At 42.2% G+C, this 20,699-nt stretch overlaps 1 protein-coding gene across 1 annotated transcript; it reads left to right on the top strand.

Moving 5' to 3' along the window:
- The first annotated feature begins 356 nt into the window (after positions 1 to 356).
- On the top strand, positions 357 to 17,905 carry SPATA6L (spermatogenesis associated 6 like). Its single transcript, XM_076362898.1, has 5 exons — positions 357 to 395; positions 1,350 to 1,487; positions 3,609 to 3,657; positions 8,804 to 8,928; positions 17,544 to 17,905. Exons 1-5 carry the CDS (start codon positions 357 to 359, stop codon positions 17,784 to 17,786), a joined length of 594 nt encoding a protein of 197 aa, XP_076219013.1. The 3' UTR covers positions 17,787 to 17,905.
- The last annotated feature ends 2,794 nt before the right edge of the window (positions 17,906 to 20,699 follow it).

Raw genomic sequence — 20,699 nt, 5'->3', positions numbered from 1 at the left:
GCCGGCGGTCATGGCGTCGAGGCGCTCCCGCGTGTCCCTGCTCGGAGTACCGTGTGTCGGGCCTCTTCCGTGTCGGCGGAGGGCCGGCCGCCTCCCTGGGGGCTGCCGCGGGACGCTGGCAAATTACATGTGTGTGTACATATAATAGATGTATTTTATAAAGAATAAAGACGACGCGCCCAGCGCTGCCAGGCGTTGCCGTGAAGGGCGCTGGCGGGCGCGCGGCCACCGACAGCGCCGCCGCCCGAGGGGGCGGGGCGGGGCGGGGCCGCGCGCCGCGGCCGTTGGGGCGCCGCCGTCGCCGTGGCAACGCGGGCCGTCGTGCCGCCCAGCCCCGCCACGGCCCCGCGGCCCAGATGCCGCTGAAGGTGGTCGTCGAGCTGCAGGTCCAGGCGGTGAGGCTGCGGGCAAAGCGGGGTGTCCGGGGCGGCAGGGAGGGAGGAGCGGCGGGGCGCCCCTGACAGCCGGTGCGGGCGAGCGGCGGGGGACGCGGGGAGGTAGAAGCTTGTCACTGTGGTTATTCCGGGACCCTGAGGTGCTGCACCATACAACAAAACTACACGTATATGGACAGATGTGCACCCGTATATATACCGTATAAGTGTGTATGTGCGCATACGGATATACATATACTGTGCTTGAACATTTACGTATGGACATCTGTGAAGGCACCTGCAGTTCTAAGAGCTCCTGGGGAGCTGTTTGGTTTTTAACAGCTTGGTTCTCATCTGGGAATGGAAGTTAACATAAAATGAGGACGTACCTTTGCAGTGATAATACCACCATGAAGATTAAAACGTGCCCTCCTTGGAGCCGTAGTTTCTCACCTATGGCTTATTTAGCTCTTCCTCCAACAGGAGGCACTGACTGATCCTTTGGGGTTGCAGGCATAAGGTCTGCTAGAAAGAGTGTGCAAGGAAAAGGTTAGATTAAAGGTGGAGTTTTTCTTGCTGTGTGACTTTTATTTAATGAAGGGGATTATTGCTGTTGTGCAAATGGATAATACTAATATGTTGCTCACAACAGGTCTTCTCATCAGATGTAAAAAAAAAAAAGGTAGTTTTCACTCATTCATTTCCTTGTAGGTAACATGTTTCTGTTGTCTGTAATGTTAAGGTCTATGAAACCAGTCCCTGTTACATGAGATGATATGAAAGAAAAGTCCAAAATACAACATGAGAGAACTCCCAATGATAGCTCTCAACCTGGCACCCTTTTGAGATTGTCAGTAATAAAGCCAAGGGCCTACTGAGTCCCTTCTGAGATACAGTCCTGCAGACTTGGCCTGATGCATGTGTGTAAGACTGGACTAAGGACTCTCATATGAATGTATTTTTTTCTTTCCTAAGGTTACATGTCCTGGTGTGTTCCTGCCTGAGAAACATGATGTTTTTCTCAGTGAGTGCATCTTGGGTCAACACAAAGAGACAGAAAGCCTTCGTCCTGTTTTCCCTCTCTTGTTTCATGAGAAGATGTGCTTTGAAAAGGTGACTTTCACTTGTTAGATGCCTTGGGCTAGAAGGTCTAATGTCTCAAGCCTTGTACAAGCTGTAGTTCATGCATAGTCTTATTTTTCTTTATAGCTGATAGGTTATTCTTGTTTCACATGTATTTCAACATAATAAGATGAAGTATTAGACCCATTCCTGGAATGGAATAGATTTTAACATTTCTTTAAGATTTTATGGCCTGGAGCTTTGACAGCAGTGGTTATGAGAGGTCATCTCTTACGTGGACAGTTCTTACCTAATCTCAGTAATGGTGACAGTGTATATGAGGGTAATTGAATTTATTCTGTTTCAGATATGATTGGTCTGGAGGCAATATGATACCTCAATTCTAATATGGCTATCATCTATTCAAGATTTTTGTCATTACAGCAGATGTGATGTAAATGAAGATCCAAATAAATGGTAGCCAAATGGTTTTGCTGCCATTTTACATACCATACTAACACCTGGAACTAATGAGAACAGGAGTCTTCACTGTGTTCCTGTACTCTACTGTATGCTCATCAGTTATGGTTCTGGTGAATGGTATTTTGTGTTGGAAAACTGTTTTTTAAAAATGGTGTAAGAATGACTATGTCTATTGACAAGCAAAACCGTGCTGAAGCCATTGCAAAACAGGAATAGACAAAGTTTAGAGGAACAGTGTCTTTCTTATCTATTTCTTTCAGACTCTTCTCTATTCTTTTTCAAACCACTCTCTCTACCTGTCTGTTTCTCTAAAATTCTTTTGCATCTGGCTCACAAGAGGTCTTTCCTTGGGGGACGTGATTACTTTCCCTTTCCCCCTGCAGTTATTATTGACACACGTGAAAAGCTACATAGTTAATACCTCTGAAAGCTACAAAGTATAATTTTCATTAACACCTTCACTCTGTCTCAAGGCGAACACAGCTCTGAACACATGACTCTTCACTCTCTCTGCAATAAAAGCCCACAGCCACGTTCTGACCAGAGGTGGGTAATATAACCCACTTCTGTAGAAGAGTAGTTTCTCGTACACTTACCTAGTCATAAGAGGAGCATCGAAGTAATTATCATGAAGTAGATGTTGTTAGATAAGTTCATCTTTTCTCTTACCTCACAGTAATGTGTTTTCGTGCCTGTGACCTTCATTAGTAGGTGTTAACTAGCATGAAGCAACACATTTTCTTAGGGAAAGCATGACTTTGCACAGCTCTCTCAAAGAAGACTATTGCTAAAATACTGTCTGAAAACACTGATACTGTTTGAAGGAGGATGTTGGCACATTCTAAAGAAACAAAAAAGCAGCAAATATTGATAAAATATGTGGGATGCAGCTGACAGCAGCTTCTTTAGATAGCTAGAATGTCCAGCATGGATGCCCAAATAAAATCAGTGGTAAAGTTCCCAGTTAACTTCAAAGGGGTCAGAATTTCACTCCAAGGCATGAGAAGAGTATCTTTGAATAAGACATAATTCACTGTAGTAAAATAGACAAGAACTAAATTCAGCCAAATGCATTTGAATTTGTTTCTTAAAAGACATTTCATAGATGATATCTTAATTAATTTTATTTTTATAAGATATTCAGACAATCTTTACATAATACATAGAAACATACAGGAAAACTTCCTCACACCTTCTCATTTGTCTATAATCCCTATGGAAGATTACCTGTGCTTTAAGGTGCTTGCAGTTAGGGCTTTTTATTTTTTCTTTTGGGATGTGTCCTATAGGAATGGCCAAGAATTCAGGTGTTTTCCAAACATAAATTTCTTAATTGGTGGTTCTGCTGTTTTACAGAATTCATAGAATTGCACTTATGGTACTGTAAACATGATAACTTTTCCTACAAAGTACAGGCTGTTCTGAAGTTGATAGACATGGATGAATATGCAATTTCAGCTTTAAAGTATTTTTTCCAAAATATCACATAACTTTAAAAGTGTAAATGACATCTTAAAGTACACAAACATAGACATATAGTATTAGTTAAGTTTGATTTTGCTTAATGGCAGCTTGACAAAGAATAGGGGGATTATTTTGAATAGGTATTAAATTTTTCCTATGAATGCTAGATTGTTAAATTAGTTGGTGTTATAATGAATTTGTTAACTTCTTACTGTTTTTCTGAAGGTGTTTGAAAGTGCCATAGATCCTGCTGCAGTAACTGAAATGCTTGAAAGTAAGTATGATTTTTAAAATGCTTGAGTAGTTTAATAACTAAAAATGATGAAGTAGGTCCATGTTCTCACATAGTCTGTCTGCTTGTCTGACTGCCTCTCTAAAGTACGTGATCTGGTACACATTGTTCCCCTTATACATTGCTCTGAATTGAGCCATTTGTGTGTCAGCCTCTACTACCTCCCCTCGAGTCAACTACGTGATTCTTCTGTTCTTAGGCCAGGCTGTGTTCTGACACCTAGTATAACACTAGGCTAACCTGACAGCTCTGCTTTTTATTTTTTCTATCAGCAATTCTTTATTTTGAAGTCTGTGACAAGTCATGAATTTAATGACTAGGCAATCTTTCAAAAGCCAAAAATCTTATTTATTGTTTGTAGGGGGTGGGGGGAGAGAAAAAAATTATTTATAACAATGATCTGTCTACATTCTGTTTCATCATTGCAAGTAACCTTTGGTGAGACTTTTTCAGTCATACCTACATGAGCAGGTGTTGTATTAATTTAAAAAGTTTTCATCCCTGAGCTTTAATTCAGTTAGCATTCCTTTGTCCTTGCTGAGTCTCAGGCTTTTGTCCTTCTGGAGCAAGCCACTCCTGTAAAGTCAACAGAAGGTCAAGCCAGAAGCCAGTGACTGTCCCACTGTCCTATAAATCCATCTGGTGTCAACCACAGAGAGTTACCTTGTGCTGATATTTCTTTCCTGTGTGTTTCTGTTATAATATTAATAATATTAGAATAAATACTCCAGGAACCAAAGTGGAATATTATCAATTATAATGGACTAGCTCTACATCTATCTTCTTTCTCCTTTATCTTTTGTCCGCTCTTCTGTTCCTCTGCTGTCCTTCCTCCATCCTTTCCTGTAAGGTTGTTTTTTGATTAGTGTCCCAGGAGTAAACAGTAAAAGTATTCTAATTATTCAACCACACTGCTATAATTTATTTTTCATCTTCCAGGTAATGTAACAAAGTTTGAATTAACTCAGCTTGTGTCTTCAGGTAATAGGCAAGCAAATATTTCTCCACATGCTAATTAACTTGAGACTGGAAAGGATATTAGCGGGTGTTAGTTTTATGCCATGCCCCCCCAGGTTTCTCTCCCTCATAAATTTCAGGACCTCCTCCAATGCTATTTCCTTCTACTCCATCACTTCCCATATATTCTTGGGTACACACCTGAGGAGAAAAAAATCCCTCTTCTGACTAGACTCATTGAATAATTTGTTAGGATCAGTCATGTTGCTTCAGTTTCTTTACCCTGATTTTCTTATTTCTAATAGTAGTCTAGTTTGCTAGTAATGTTCAAATGGAACACGAATAATAATGTAGAGTTCATCTTGGCAGATAGTACTGTTGTTGTTCTACAGGCTTCATATTGTGTGTTTTTATAAGACAGGAAAAAAGGCAAATGGACACTGGGTAGCAGATGAGTGCTGTTGTTAAGGTCACTGATTATGGAGCATTCGTATATATTCTAAAACTGCAGGTAATTTGTCAAAATTGGTTATTGTTCTATTATGGCAAATTCAAAATATACTTTATGTTCCCTGTGTAATAAATAGTGCTTGTATATTTTGTATTTATTTTTCAAAATGCTTTGCTTCAAATATTCATCTTTCCCTTTCTTCTTTGCTTTTTGCTTTTAAGGGTTGCTGATATAATAAAGGGTTATTTGTGATGTCACTCCAGGTGCAAAAACATTCAGTGAAACTGGAAAAGGGAGATGCAAAGACTCCAATGAGAGAATCTGTTATTATCTCTACATAGAAGCCTAACAAAGCCAAAAAAAGTGTGTGATCTGTGTTAGTCCAGAGAGTTGTTCATCTTCTCATATGATTACTTTCATGCAAGCTTTGTGGGTATCATGCTGTCATGTAGCTAGGTGTAGTATATAATGCTTGTTTGTCCCCTGAGCATAGTAGATTTTCTCTGTGTGTGTTAGGACAGAAAAGACTGTTCAGTGATAACTCTAAAAGGGATGAGACTGTTTTAAAAAGTGCTGAAGGATTTAATAGTCTCCTCAGCATATTCTGGCCCTGTAGAACACTTGTTCTTTATTCTGTATAGTACCTACATGTCTTTCATTACTCGAACTTCAGGTGTTTTCCCTTTTTTTTTTGGCTCTGCGAAAATATGCAGCTTAGAGATTTTGCTTCCTTTTTGTACAGTGGGATATGTTGTCCTCTTTCAACTTTATCAATTAAAAAATTATTCAGAAAAAATAAGTGTATTCCTCATTGGAGCAACCAGCGCCTGCCTATGTCCTTACTACATCAGAAGCCAGACCTCATATGGCAAAACTATTTACTTTCTTTCTGTAGCGTCAAAAGCTCACAAAAGAGTTTTTCATGGTTATTGTAAAGCTGGGATCCATTAGAAAGACAGTCCTTACAAGCAATGTGACTAGAAAAGATGAAACTTTGAATAGGATCAAAAGTGTTACTCTCATTGTTAACTTTTTCTGAAAATTTTCTTCCTTGTGCCATTGTTTTGTCTAGAAATCACGAGATTGCAGAGTTTGTTTTTAGTCTGATTAGAAGCGAGCATGTGTCCTTGCCCCTGTAAAGACACAGAACCCATCCAAGTGAAGGCAGTAGCAGCTTTTATACCATAGCATCCATTGTGGGCAGCTTAGTGTCTCATTTCAGGAAGTCAAAACTCTTGCTGTAGTTTCTAAGCCGGGTACTTGACAGTGTACCTTATAGCTTGCCTCCTGTGGTGGGAGCTTATGAAAGTATATTCTGTCTCTGGCTGTGCTACCTATACAGAGCAGTGCTGACCTTCTCCATTCACTCAGAATACAGTTAATGGAGTTCTGAAGGAAGAGAAGAACTAGAGACAAGTGTGGTGTAGGGTGTGAGAAGACTTTGTTATGGTAACCCAGGATAGTTCGTCTCCCCCATCCGAGTATGTAGAGTCCCAAGCACATCTTATCTCGTTGTTGTCGTAACCTGGGATACTGTGCTTCTTCCCATCCGAGTCTGTGAGTCCCAAGCACATCTTATCTTGTTATGGTAACCTAGGGTAGTTCACTTCTTCCCATCCGAATATGCACAGTCCCAAGCACATTTTATCTTGCTGTGGCAGTAACCCAGGATAGTTTGCTTCCCCCCTCATCTGCACCCACCTTTGCACAGGCGCCAATGTTATGGCCAGCTGCAGATCTTGGAATTCAGACAACAGCACCTGCATTACCTCAGTGAGTTCGCTAGTGAGCAAAACAGGACATTGCATATGTGTGATATGTTAATCTGTGCAAGTTTTATTGTCCACCCCTGCAGTGCTTTCCTTTGAGCTTCACTCCCAAGCAGGGTTCCACTGCATCAGGTCCCCATTTGATTAGCCTCGGTGTACCGGGGCTCCCACCGTGGTAACGCCACACTTTCATTAAAGTCAAAGCTTTTACTTGCTGAGTGTTGTGCCTCATCCCTGAGGGATCTGCACCTGCTTTTCACTTGTAATATGTGGATACTTATGCCCTCAGTTAGTAGGACACTGGTTTCCTGCTGCGTGGTTAGGTGGCCAAATTACATGATGTTTGTTTACTACATACTGGCTCTCTGGAGGCAATACATTTCAAAAGTAATGGTGACTGTCTTTCAACACTGTTTTATGATGACATGTTTGCTGAAGAAACATTGAAATGTTGTAATCTCATATCAACCTTTTTAATTTTAATCCTGCAAGCAGCTGAGTAGAATAATTAGTTGTTTACCCACTGAGGTGACTCCTGGTCATACTGAAAGCACTGAGAAATCAGCTGGACCAAGATTTAGCATGCTGTGTATAAACACATGCATTATACATACTTTGTAAAACATGCTTTATACATCATCTGTATACGTTCTCTGTCACAGCTTTGGATATTCTCTACACTGTAACTAGGTAGTCTGCCTTCAAGCCTTGCAGTCATCTCTATCCCCAAAATATTTTGGGGCACTTGTGACAGTTGGAAAGTTAATGACAGCATCAAACTCCAGTGCTGCTCTGCTAAGCCAAATCTTTCAAAACTAATAAAAATGTAAATGGTTTCCCTCCCCTTTGCCCTCTTCATTTCGTGTTCAGAAGACAAAGTAATCAGGTGCAGCATAGGCAGAGCACTGGAGACAAAGTGAATAAGCCATTTGCTGGATGTTGTGTTTTGAGCTCAGCTGGCAACTGAGCACCACACAGCCACTTGCTCACTCTCCCCCCACCCCGGTGGGATGGAGGAGAGAATTGGAAAAGTAAAAGTGAGAAAACTCGTGGGTTGAGATAAGAACAGTTTAATAATTGAAATAAAATAAAATAGTAATAATAATAACAATAATAATAAAAGCACATACAAAGCAAATGATGCACGATGCAATTGTTCACCACCTGCTGACCGATGCCCAGCCAGTCCCCGAGCAGCGGCCCCCCCCCCGGCCAGCTTTCCCCAGTATATATGCTGAGCATGATGTTGCATGGTATGGAATGTCCCTTTGGCCAGTTTGGGTCAGCTGTCCTGGCTGTGCCCCCTCCCAGCTTCTTGTGCACCTCCAGCCTTCTCAGTCGGTAGAGCATGGGAAGCTGAAAAGTCCTTGCCTAGTGTAAGCACTACTTAGCAACAACTAAAACATTGGTGTGTGATCAACATTATTCTCATGCTACATCCAAAACACAGCACTGTACCAGCTACTAGGAAGGAAATTAGCTCTATCCCTGCCGAAACCAGGACACTGGAGAAGCAGTTATTCTCTCAGTCAAGCAGGCAAAAAACCCCTGATGTTGCTGTGTTCTTTCTTGTATACAAATAGAGAACCAAATGGTTTGGGTTTGCCGTTTTTCTGTGGTTTTGTATGCTGTGGCCCTCAAGAATGTGAACTGAAAGGTTCCCTGACACACAGGAGGACAGTATACTAAAAAGGAACTGCTGTATTATACATTTCCAACGTCAAATAATTCTAAATCATGCTGAGCATGTGCCATTCCTGTGCCACTCTTCCTAGGCCCGCTAATGTCCCAACCACCACCTATTACTGACAGCATCTTTATGCATGAGAGGGGCAGCATTCTGTCAAAGACATTCATAATTTACTGAGTTTTCATTACACAGCTATTAATGAAAATTCCATGTAACAACCTTGACAGCTATTTTTCTGTGGGTGTTTTTTTGTTCTTTCAGTAGGGGATGACCTTGCATTTTATGAAGAGAATACAGGAGACTTTCTGTTCCCAGAGTGCAAACTGACTCCTGCATATCCTGGTGTGGATAGAGAATTACTGATGGAAACTTCTCCTCATTTCCCAGTAAGTTGCCTGAAGCTGGTACTTCTCATACATGTCTGAAGAAGGAAGGAATTCAGCTACTTAGTAGCAACTTTGTGAGGACTGGAGTTTGACTATCCCTTTGGTCCTCTTGAGCAGAGGGGGATGCTCATGTGCTCTTTTGAATACGGAAGTGCCCCAGAGAATGTACCGGGTATGTGCTACCCTAACAATTAAATCTGTTAGTCACAGATGGTAAGAATAATCTCTCCGCATAGGCAGGTTAGAAGCCCTTATAGCAAAATTTTATATTCAGTTATGTACCTCCATCTACAGATGATGTGAAAGGGCCAGGTGCTTAAAAGATTTTCAAGTTTCTTTGTACCAATTGCCTTTGAGGATGCCAGCTTTCTGTCCATTTTCTTTCTCTCATGTACAGGCCTTGTTTTTTCACTCTGCCTGTTCTCACTCGTCTCTTGGGGGTCTTTCATTCTCATGTCTTTGTAAATCCTTCCAGTGCCTGTTCTTGCTAGGGTTCATTGGTTCCTGAAGCAGCAATAGCAGCCTAAAACGATTACATTTTCATCCCTCTCACTGCATTATGGATTGGATTATGCAAAAGAAGCACTAAAACTTACTTGAATTTTATTAATCTGAGTCCATTACAGCTTAGAATAGCTTTGAACAGAGAGGAGCATCCTTCCTGCAGACACAGTTTTGCGTTGATTCATTCAGAAAGTTCTTGTAATTACTCTACGAACTAGGAATGCCATTATTTCACATGAAAAGCTGGGGTTTTGTGCATAAATTGCAGGTATAGAAAATACTAAACTTAAGAAAAACTAACTGTTAGAAAGTTCTGCCTAATGCAAGAATACTTTCTATACATTTAGAACAGAAATTTAGAAACATATGCTCTGGTTAACCAAATGCTACATTGTATGATTCTTTAACTTGGTCCTTAAGAACCAGCTGAAGGCAAAGAAGGTGATGACATATTGGTAAAGGAGTAGGTGATTTGGGGGTACCCTCAGACTACCTCAGATCTAGCCAGAGAAATGGCAGCATCACCTCACTTCTCTGGCTGGATCTGGGCAAGTCAGATGCTGCCCGCAAATCACCTATTCCTTTACCAATATGTCAAGACCTTCTTTCCCTTCAGATGGAGAGCTCATTTCTTTGCTCATTTCTTTGCTGCTTCATCACTACTGCTTCTGTTTTCTCCTCCTCTTTGCATAAGGGTAGGGGTGAATATAGTTTGAAGGTACTGTACTGTGATGTCTCTCACTTGTAGAAGAAAGAGGAACTGCTAGAAATGCACAATTCAAAGTTGAAGGCAAGTGAACAGATTTTTTTTTTTTCCCAGTTAGAGATCATTAGTGTCTTTTACAGTATGGTATAGCATTCATGGCATTTACTGCATTGAAAGGCAAACTGGAATTCCTTTTTCACACCATTTTGGAAAGCGTCCTTTGGGCCATCCTGATCCACCAGGAAGACTAGTGTGCAAATGGAGCTGCTAATCAAACAGTAAAGAGCTATATATCTTCTGTGTAGTTCAAAGGATTCTACTCACCTTTTTTCACAATATTGGCTTTATGAGGAAATGCTCTGGGGCAGTACTAGTGCCTCAAGCTTGTGTTTTGATCTTGTTGGCCTTGTACATCATGTTTCCCTTCTTGCACCATTTATGCCTATTAAGAGAGCAGACTAAAATCAAATTACTTTTTTTCATAGCAAAATTACTTTACAACTGTTCTTTGCTGGTGAGTTTGCCACAAGTCTTTTTTAGCTGCAGTGCCTCTTTTAGTCACTTTTGATTCTGCAGTTGCAATGAAGGACTTGAATTGTTCTGATTATAAGGGGGATGTGTATGCAGTGATTACGTTTTTAATCCTTTCCCCTTAACTTATTTTTAAGGGAATAGCACCAAAAATAGACCTCTCCACAAGAACAACCATTACAGAGCTTCCACTTCAGGACAGAAGAAAGAATTATCTGAGTATTTATGGAAAGGATGCAGACCTGGTTACAGTTTTATAACCTTTGGCTGAGTCTATTTGAGTCTAGCTTTACTGTCGCCTTTGTATCTAGATACCTTAGGCAGCAACGGTATAAAAGATTTAAGGCCATGCTAGGGGTCCTAGATTTTGTTGTAACAACAGCAAATCTGACTGACTGAACCAAAGCCATCCATTTCTCAGTTTGTTATCTGCTATCCTAGATGCTCTCATTTCCTAATTATTAAGCAATTTGTTCCAGGGAAAGCCCACAAAAACAAATAATCCTTGCATTACTTTCTATTGAAGGTAAGATTTGAGCAGATAATGATCTCTTGATTTGATGGCATTTCACTGCCTCCTGTACTTTGCTGACAGTGGTTTATATCTAGCTTTTACAAATGTTTCTCTTTGCATGCTTTTGCTTAGTGAATTCATGCTTCCCCCATTTATCATTGCATCCTCTGATCCAGACTGAATTGCAACCAGTTAGTCCTCCTCTGAGAAAGTGCTATCAGTGCTTTCTGTGCTTTGTTTAGTGGCTATATATCTAATAGGTTATCTATTAGATAATATCCCGCGGGGACAAAATTCTGCCCTCCCTGCTGGAACAAAACACTCACAGCAGATAAAGTACTTTTGTTTGAGGAACAGCTGCTGAATTTGGCCCCCATAAATTGTCTCTTGACCTGAGAAACTTACCAGGTTTACTTGAATAAGCTCCGTTAGAAGTCAGGATTTCAAGTTTTTAACTTAAGTTCTGAATTTTCTAAGCTCCCAGTGCTTTTCTGAAGTACTTCATCCTTCTCTGAGCTCTGTGTCAGCCAGGGAACAATCTTTCGGGATCGAGCCCTAGGTGAGAGGTTATACAACTGAGATAATGTGGGAGGAGATAGGATATATGAGCCCATGCTGACTTCTTTCTGTTTTTGACTTTGCCACACTCCAACACAGAATCACAGATTCTTCCATTTTGTACATAGAAAGATCCAAATTCTGCTATCGTATGGTCAATTTCTACTGGACTAATTTCTGCTTAGAGCTTAGTCTTCTTTGCAGGGAGTTGCAAATAGCTTGTACCTGTTTTTACTTAGGTAATTGTACAACAGCGAATTTCTCTGCCAGGGCCAAAACAGAACAAGGAATCAAAGATCTGCATCTGCATCTGCATCACCAAAATGAAGGAACTGATCACTAACACAATGCAAGACATCAGTGAAAAGGGATAAAAGCTATGGAAGGCATACAAGATCCTTAAAATCACAAGCTCCTTCTCTAAACACTAGAGACTGCTTCTGTGAACTCTGCAGAGAAAATCATCAGCAGCCATCAAGACTGAGCCTGGGGTCTGCTGAGTGCAAATCAGAAAATGAGAACAGGCACTATTTGCAGTCAGACTTGTAAGTCCTAAAATTGCTGTACTGCATTAAGAAGGTGAATTTTTGTTAGTATTAATTTCAGCATTTTTGTCTATCTTGCCTTGAGCTACTAGATCAGCAGAAGACTGAAGAAACTTAGGAACAAATTTGAAAATATAAACAGAAATGTTTTTTTGTTCAGTATGTAATTGGCCTGTCTGACAGCTGGTGAAAATCAGGTCAGTCGGTTAACAACATTCAGGAAAGGAAAAGATGTTACAAAGAAAGAATTCAAAGACACAATTAGATACCATAAAAATACAATACATTTTAACCCTCCCCTTTTCTTTTGGACATAAAGCAATCTGTGCATTTCTGTACTTGGTAAGGAATCCGTGGGCAGTTTATTTCATATTTTTGAGATAGTCCTTCTGCTTCCTTCTGAAATCTCTGGGACTGGTTGTACTTACTGACAGGCCAGTAAACTGAGGTACCTGACCATATGGCAGTGATTGTCAGTCGCCATGGTTCTACTTAGATCCATCAACGTCTTTTGTTATTCATTGAAGTTAGTGGGAAGTGTTTCTGGGGTTTCATTGATAAACCTTTGCGTTTAGCCAGTAGGATGTTCCATCTGAATGCTTCAAAGCACTAACAGTTACTAGGACAGTGTTCTTCTGACTATTTGCCTGGTTTAGAGAGAGGGAAACAGTGTTTCTCAGGTTATCAGTACTTCCAGGCTAAAGTGATAGCTATCTAGAGTAACTTAGGTTTGCCTAGGTCCTGGTCTTGTATTCCACAGTCCTATTCCAGTGTGCCTATGTTTTACCAGCCCTATGTTTAACAGTCAAGTGTATTTTAAGTGTTTCCACAAATATGTTAATCTGTGACAGGTTACATTCTTTAAATCCAGCTTTGCATGAGAATCATGAAATCATTCAGCCTGAGATGGACCTCTGGAGGTCACCTAGTCCAAACCCCACTTAAAGCAGGTCCAATTAGATTAAGCTGCGTAAGGCCTTGTGCGGTTGAGTTTTGAATATTTCCAAGGACAGAGATTTCATAGCCTCCCTGGGCTGACCACCCTCGTGGTAAAAAAAGTTGTCCTTGTATCTAATTGGAACTTACGCCATTTGTTCTTGTCCTTCCACTAGGTATCTCTGAAAAAAGCCTGCTCAGTCTTCTCTACGTCCTCGCATTAGATAGTCATAGACAACAATACAATCTCAGAATCACAGAATTGTTTTGGTTGGAAAAGACGTCATGACATCATCTAATCCAACCCCCCTGCTCAAACAGTGTCAGCTAGAACACGTTGCCCAGGACAATGTCCAGTTGGGTGTTGAATATCTCTGTGGATGGAGACTCCTCAACCTCCCTGGGCAATGTGTTTGACCAGCCTCACAGTAGAACAGTGTTTTCTTGTGTTCGGATGGAATTTCATGTTTTTTAATTTGTGCCCATTGCCTCTTGTCTTGTCCCTGGGCACCACTGCGAAGAGCCTGGCTCTGTACTCTTCATTCCCACCCATCAGATACTTATACACATGAATAAGATCCCCCCCTTGAGCCTTCTCTTTTACCGGCTGAACAGTCCCAGCTCTTTCAGCCTTTCCTCATATGAAAGATGCTCCAGTCCCCTAATCATCTTTGTGGCCCTTCACTGGACTTGGTCCAGCAAGTCCATCTCTTTCTTGTACTGGGGAACCCAGAACTGGACACAATACTCCAGCTATGGCTTTACCAGTGCTGAGCAGAGAGGAAAGATCACCTCCCTCCGCATGCTTGCAATGCCCTTCCTAATGCAGCCCAGGAGGCTGTTGGCTGCCTTTGCCATGAGGTTGCATTGCTAGCTCATGGTCAGCTTGCTGTTCACCAGGACCCTAAGGTCCTTCTCTGCAGAGCTGATCTCCAGCCAGTCAGTCCACAGCATGTGCTGGTGCCTAGGGCTATTCCTCCCCAGATGTAGGACTTTGCATTCATCCATGTTAACCTTCATGAGATTTCTCTCAGACATCCTTTTGTCTGTCCAGGTCCCTCTGAATGGCAGTACAACCATCTTATGGATCAGCTACTCCTCCCAGTTTTGTGCTGTGTACTTGCTGAGGGTGCACTCTGGGTCGTTGGTGAAGATGTTAAACAGTATTGGCCCCAGTGTTGACCCCTGGGATACACCACTAATGACTTGCCTCTAAGCCAGTGATCACAACCCTCTGGGCCTGGCTGTTCAGGCTATTTTAATCCACCTCACTGTGCGCTTATCTAACCTGTACTTTGTCAGCTTTTCTGTGAGGATGTTACAGAAGACAGTGTCAAAAGCCTTACTGAAGTTGAGGTAAACAACATCCACTGCTCTCCCTTCATCCACCAAGCCAGTCACTTCATTGTAGAAAGTTATCAGGTTGGTTAAGCACGGTTTCCTCTTCATAAATCCATGCTGACTATTCCTGACTACCGTCTTGTGTTCACATGTTTGGAAAACAGCTTCCAGGATTAGTTGCTCCATTATCTTCCCAGGGATTGTGGTGAAGCTGGCCAGCCTATAGTTCCCTGGATCTTTCTTCTTGCCCTCTTGAAGATAGGAGTGACATTTGCTTTCCTCCAGCCTTCAGGAACCTCTCCCCGTTGCCATGACCTTTCAAAGATAATTAAGAGTGAATTTGCAATGACATCATACAGCTCCATCAGCACTTGTGGGTGCAACCTCTTATGCCCCATGAACTTATGTATGTCCAGTTTGTTTAAGTTCTCTTTAATCTGTTCTTCCTTCCATGGAGGCTAGGTCTTGTTCCAGACTTTCCCTCTGTTTTCTCGGGCTTGGTTTCCTCAAGGACAGTTTTACTGGTAAAGACTGAGGCAAAAAAGGCATTGAGTATCTCAGACTTTTCCATATCCTTTGTTACCAGCATCCCTACCCCATTCAGCAAGGGTCCACATTTTCCCTAGTTTTCCTTTTGCTGTTTATGTACTTGTAGAATCCTTTCTTGTTTCCCTTCACATCCAGAAATGTTCCCAGATTCAACTCCAGGTCGACCTCGGCTTTCCTGGTGCTATTGCTGCAAGATCAGACAGTAACTCTATACTCCTCCTGGGTCACCTGTCCTGGCTTCCACTCCTTACACACTTCCTTTTTATGTCTGAGTTCAGTTAGGAGCTCCTTACTCACTCGTGCCAGTCTCCTGCTGCCTTTCTTTGATTTCCTACTTGTTTGGATGGAGCTTTCTTGATCTTGGAGGAGGTGATCCTTGAATATCAACCAGCTCTCATGGAACTCTCTTCTTTCCTGGACCTTATTCCATGGGAATTTCCAAGCAGATTCCTGAAGAGGCCAAAGTCTGCTCTCCTGAAACCCAGGGTTGTGGTCCTGGTTTTTGCCTTGATATTGCCTCTCAGGGTCCTGAACCCCAGTGTCTCATGGTCACTGCAGCCAAGGCTGCCCCTGACCTTCACATCCACAACCAGTTCTTCGTGGTGTGAATTAACTGTTAATGTAGCATCCCATGACCTTATTGAAACATCCGCACAATATTTAGCGACAGAAACAGACTCCTAATCTTGCTGACCTGCATTACAGAACTTGCATTTTCACCTTCATTTGCAAAGTGGGCGTTCAAGTGGATTGTGACTAAACAATAAAAAGAAACAACGTAGCAGCCCACTCTGTGATGAAAGCTGTTTGGTTCAGTGAAGAGCGGGGAGATATTGAAAGACCATTTGAGCTTATGTACTGAGCATGACATCATATGGTATGGAATACCTCTTTGGCCAGTTTGGATCAGCTGTCCTGGCTGTGCCCCCTCCCAGCTTCTTGTGCACCTCCTCGCTGGCAGAGTATGGGAAGCTGAAAAGTCCTTGACTTAGTATAAACACTGCTTCACAACAACTAGAACATCAGTGTGTTATCACATTATTCTCATGCTAAATCCAAAACACAGCACTATACCAGCTACTAGGAAGAAAACTAACTCTATCCCAGCTGCAACCAGGACACCAGCCTTTGTAGCAAGGGACTGGTAGAGCCAAATATAATGGTATTTCATCTGTTTTTAATGCCTGTTCATTAATAATTGAACCGGCATCTGCAACAGCATCAGAAAGAACACTGAAGGGAGAACAGTGAAGTAGCAATCATCTAAGGTAATTACAGCCAGAAAAAGGGTTGACATCTAATCTGAGCTAAACATCTCGGCTCTTTCCATAGACGGTGGAAAGGTGGTGATTTGTTCTTTCATAAAATCACCATCTAAGGCAACTGGGGTGTATCATATACTGGCGGTTCTTACCTCTCTTCATTGATTATCTAAAATGGACGACTAGTCAAAACTGGATGCCAGGCTTTCATGTGGCCAATGTAGAGTGAGATGAACAGTGCACATACTGACCTGCAGTCAGTATTATCAGAGGAGCCGGATTAATTTTGAAGTGAACCGTATCACAACTCATCACCAGTTCTAGACACTAGAATTTGCCTTCAGCCATTTTCTTTATCTTCCTCTGAGTAAAGGGTCCTTGAAAAGGCATAAGAGATGTGTCTGATGAATGGCAGGTTTGCAAAAGTAGTTATGGAGACACAATTTTAGGCCCTATCAATTAATGCCGTTGTTTTTCTCTCAAATATCAGGCATGCTACTAATTATGTCCGATATTAAAGCTGAGATCAAACGGTCTTTCAATATCTCCCCGCCCTGCACTGAACCAAACGGCTTTCATCACAGAGTGGGCTGCTACTCTGTCTCTTTTTCATTGTCTAGTCACAATCCACTTGAACACCCACTTTGCAAATGAAGGTGAAAACGCAGGTTCTGTAAAAACCTCTCTCAGGGCGCTTCTGTGTGGCACATTTTTCCTGATTCCCTCACGTGTCAGGGGCCAGCACAACTAGTTGGGAGGGATGCTCATTAGCCTAATGCAGCAAAGTAAGCTTTTGTACGTAAAGACAGGAGCAGCTTGCTCATCTTTCCTGTGGTGTCCCACCCTTTTACGAATGAGATAGTATCTGGCTAAAATAATGAGTTTGATTAGATTTTGTCAGCCACTCATCGGCATGAGGAATTTTGCATATTTTTGTTAATTATGGGCCATAGTTTTAAGGGCTTCCATTTCATGTGCCTCACAGTGGGTCTGCATACCTGGTTTACGTTTGGCATTATGAATTTTCAGGTTGCCTCTAAATACCCCCCTTACTCTTCCTTTCCATAAAGTGGATGACAGCTTCTCCCTTCCTTTCTTTCCCCAGTCGCTTTCTTTTGCTATGTCCTGTGTCAATTCTAGTTATGGAAACTTGCTTCCTTATTTGCCAGATGACCAAGGAACCATCTGAACAGGCTACGTCTGAACAAGATCCATCATCTCTTGGAACAGATGGATCTGTGAATTACTTGCATTATCCTCCCAGTCAGAGGGATTCAGCTTTTCACCGTGCGGCTTCATCTGCTACCTCCCAACACCTCAAGTCACCAAGTCCTCTTGGGAGTCCCTCTGCTTTTCAAAACAGGTTACTAATTCTTAATCAAATCGGTAACCTGAGTGACTTTGTCCTGTGAGAACACAAGCTGAATGACCAGAAAGATTCACTTTCTGACTTCTTGGGCAAATTGAACTTATGACTCTCAGATAAACTTCAGTAGAAGAATTGTGACAACTCTTCAGGAAATGCTTTCTTTGTAGGGATATATAGAAAAGCCATGGTTCACCTGGCAGGTCTCCTTCAGTGGCTAGGACTAGCCACTTCAGAAGAGGGCATGAAAACCCATGTAGAATACAACTGCATGAAGAAATACCCCGAAGAAAGTTTTTGTCACCCCTGTCAACTGATAGGTGGCTTTATGCCCTGAAATGTGAGATTTATGTTCCATGCAAATTCTTTATTTCTCTTTATGATACGCTTTCATTATCAGGAAATAATTTTCTGCAGTTCCCTGGAGAGCTCCGCAGTTGAATGATGCCTCAGGCAGACAAACACAACAGATGTATTCCCTTCCATTGGTTTCACATTTATTGCTTCTGAATTTCACAGTGTGTGCTCATGATCCTTATCTGGAGAGGAACCGAGATTCAGTTGCCCTCCTCTCTAGCATACAGCCGCCTGTGTCCTTCTGTTTGAACTGGATGACCCTCCCCTTCAATTTGCGTAGGAAGAACCCCACGTGCTCCGTTCATGAATGCTCGTTTAGGTCAGGAATTTTTTGTGGGATGAGCATACAGGGTTAAGATTAGTTTCTGCGGAGCGTGAGCAACCATTCTCGGTGTTTGGAGGGGCGTTCCCTAGCTTTGGGTTGGAGAACGTGCAGCATCTATCCTGTGCCCTCTTTCAGGCCCAGCTCTCAAGCCAGACAGGGCCAGTCTGAGCAGTGAAATACTAGACAGAACTGGCCGTCAACTTTGGGGAGGAAAAGTAGATAGACTCCCACTTCTACACAGAGTCGCTTCCTTCTCATGTAAGTAGGGCAACTCCGTTTTGCTATTTCCTTGCAGGACCTTTGGAGATCAATGTGCAGTGGTATGCTGTGGAATGCAAGTTTACACCAATTTCTCTGAGCAAAGGTTCAGGTTAGGTACCCATCCTCTGCCAATGTTACCGAGTGAGAGAGAGCTTTTCACTGTGGCAGGTCTTGCTTAATAGGCAGACAGATACAATAATGTTGCTGACTTTCTGCAACCGTATTCTGTCCCTTCCAGTTCAGCACCTGCCATCTACCCTCATCATGACTCAGGTGAAGTGGGTCTGATCTAAAATTACTCGCTCCCCAAGAGAAGAAAACAGCAACTGCGCAGACAGTTCAACTTCTAGGCAGGCCACATAAACAAGCCCCAAATGTAGTCTGACCCTGGAGGATACAGTCTGAAAAAGTGCTGCGGGAGCTGCACCCATATAAATCCCTTGCCTTGCTGCTGCTTTGCACAAGGGAGAGTTTTACTGTGCCTTCGTTATTCTGAAGCAGGATCTGATTGTGGTAGGCTCTGAGTAAGAAAGTTTTGCCCCACATACATACTGTCTTTAAGGGACCGTTTTCTTTCCCATTATCTACTAAGCATACCGGGGATGCGTATTTCCTTCTGCACCCATCATGCATCTGCGTACACTCACTCACATAGGCATACCAGGACAGAGTATTTTTTCTGTCAAGCAAAGCTATTTTTTTATCACTACTCCTTGAGACCTCAGTCCAGCAGTGAAACACAGGTAATCTCAATTTCACTATGGTGAAATAACAAGACAACTCACGGGACTAATCACAAAAAGTGCTTTGCTGGAGGATTCCCTTGGTCAGGAATGATTTCTTCCTGACCATTCTGTACCTGGCTGGGACCTGATTTCCACGTCCTATGTAGAGTCTATTGGACACGAGGGCTGATCGGGAATTTGGGAAAATGATGGCTAGACTAGACTGGGCTGGGCTGCCTTTGGCAACTTAGGGAAATTTCTCTCTCACATGGAGAAGCCCCAAGAATACAATGTTACTGTTCAGCCTTATGAATAGCCTTTTCATGCCAATTTTACAGACATTGAGAACAGATTTCCATTAATCCATAACTTGCAAGAGCAAATGCAGAGGAGTAATAAGAATCGTGGTGGTTTGGTTTGTGTTGTTTTGTTTAGTTTTGTTTTATTTAAGTGAAGGGGCCTTCTTTTGTAAATGTGATGCCTTTTATTCAAAAATATGAGCAGTCCTGTCACGTGTCAGTATTTTACATGGGTGGATTTTATCTGGGAACGTGCTTTCTCGTATCTTTGAGCAAATGAATTACTCAGCCTTTTCACAACTGGATTTTGAATCACAGAATCACAGAATGGTTGAGGTTGGAAGGGGCCTCTGGAGGTCACCTGGTCCAACCCTCCTGTTTTTTCCTTAGGTCTTGATGTTTACTTTTTGCTTGGGCTTTCTGATGCTTTGATTAAACCACATGGTATTTCTGTGAGGTGGTTAAGAGAGGCATTATGTCGACCTTAAAAATAAATTGCTGAACCAGAGGGAAATGCTTTATCTTCCCACCAGCTGGATATTACGGTAATGGCAGAACACGCAGAAAACCCATTGAGGGATTCCAGTGCTAAGCACAGGAGCTTGATACCATTTGGGATGCCCTGGGTTATCCTGTGTGGGCTGCTGCTGCCACCTCAGAAGAACATGAGCCTCCTGTCAGTTTTCCCTCATATCTCCTTGCTCTGCATGGGAGTTTGTGTGCTCTTTCATGTCCGAAATGGCAGAAAAGCTGCCTGTATTTAGGCCCCAGAATCTTAACCTCCCAGCAGGAAGGTACTGCAATTCAGTCTTACCCTGTGTCTTAATTTCTTTCCTGTTTTTACGTTGGTACTGGTTCCCGTGGCAGTGAAAGTCTTACACGGCATACACGCCCAGACTGCATGGAGATTATGGCAATAACATTAACTTTGCTTTGAGATGCCTGGCAGACTTGTCTGTCTTGTGTCCTTTCAAAGGTGTAGACCCTGCAGT

This window comes from Aptenodytes patagonicus, chromosome Z (assembly GCF_965638725.1).
Source record: "Aptenodytes patagonicus chromosome Z, bAptPat1.pri.cur, whole genome shotgun sequence".
Lineage (NCBI taxonomy): Eukaryota > Metazoa > Chordata > Aves > Sphenisciformes > Spheniscidae > Aptenodytes > Aptenodytes patagonicus.
The sequence above is the reverse complement of the archived record's forward strand: the minus strand, read 5'-3'. Positions and strand labels throughout refer to the sequence as shown.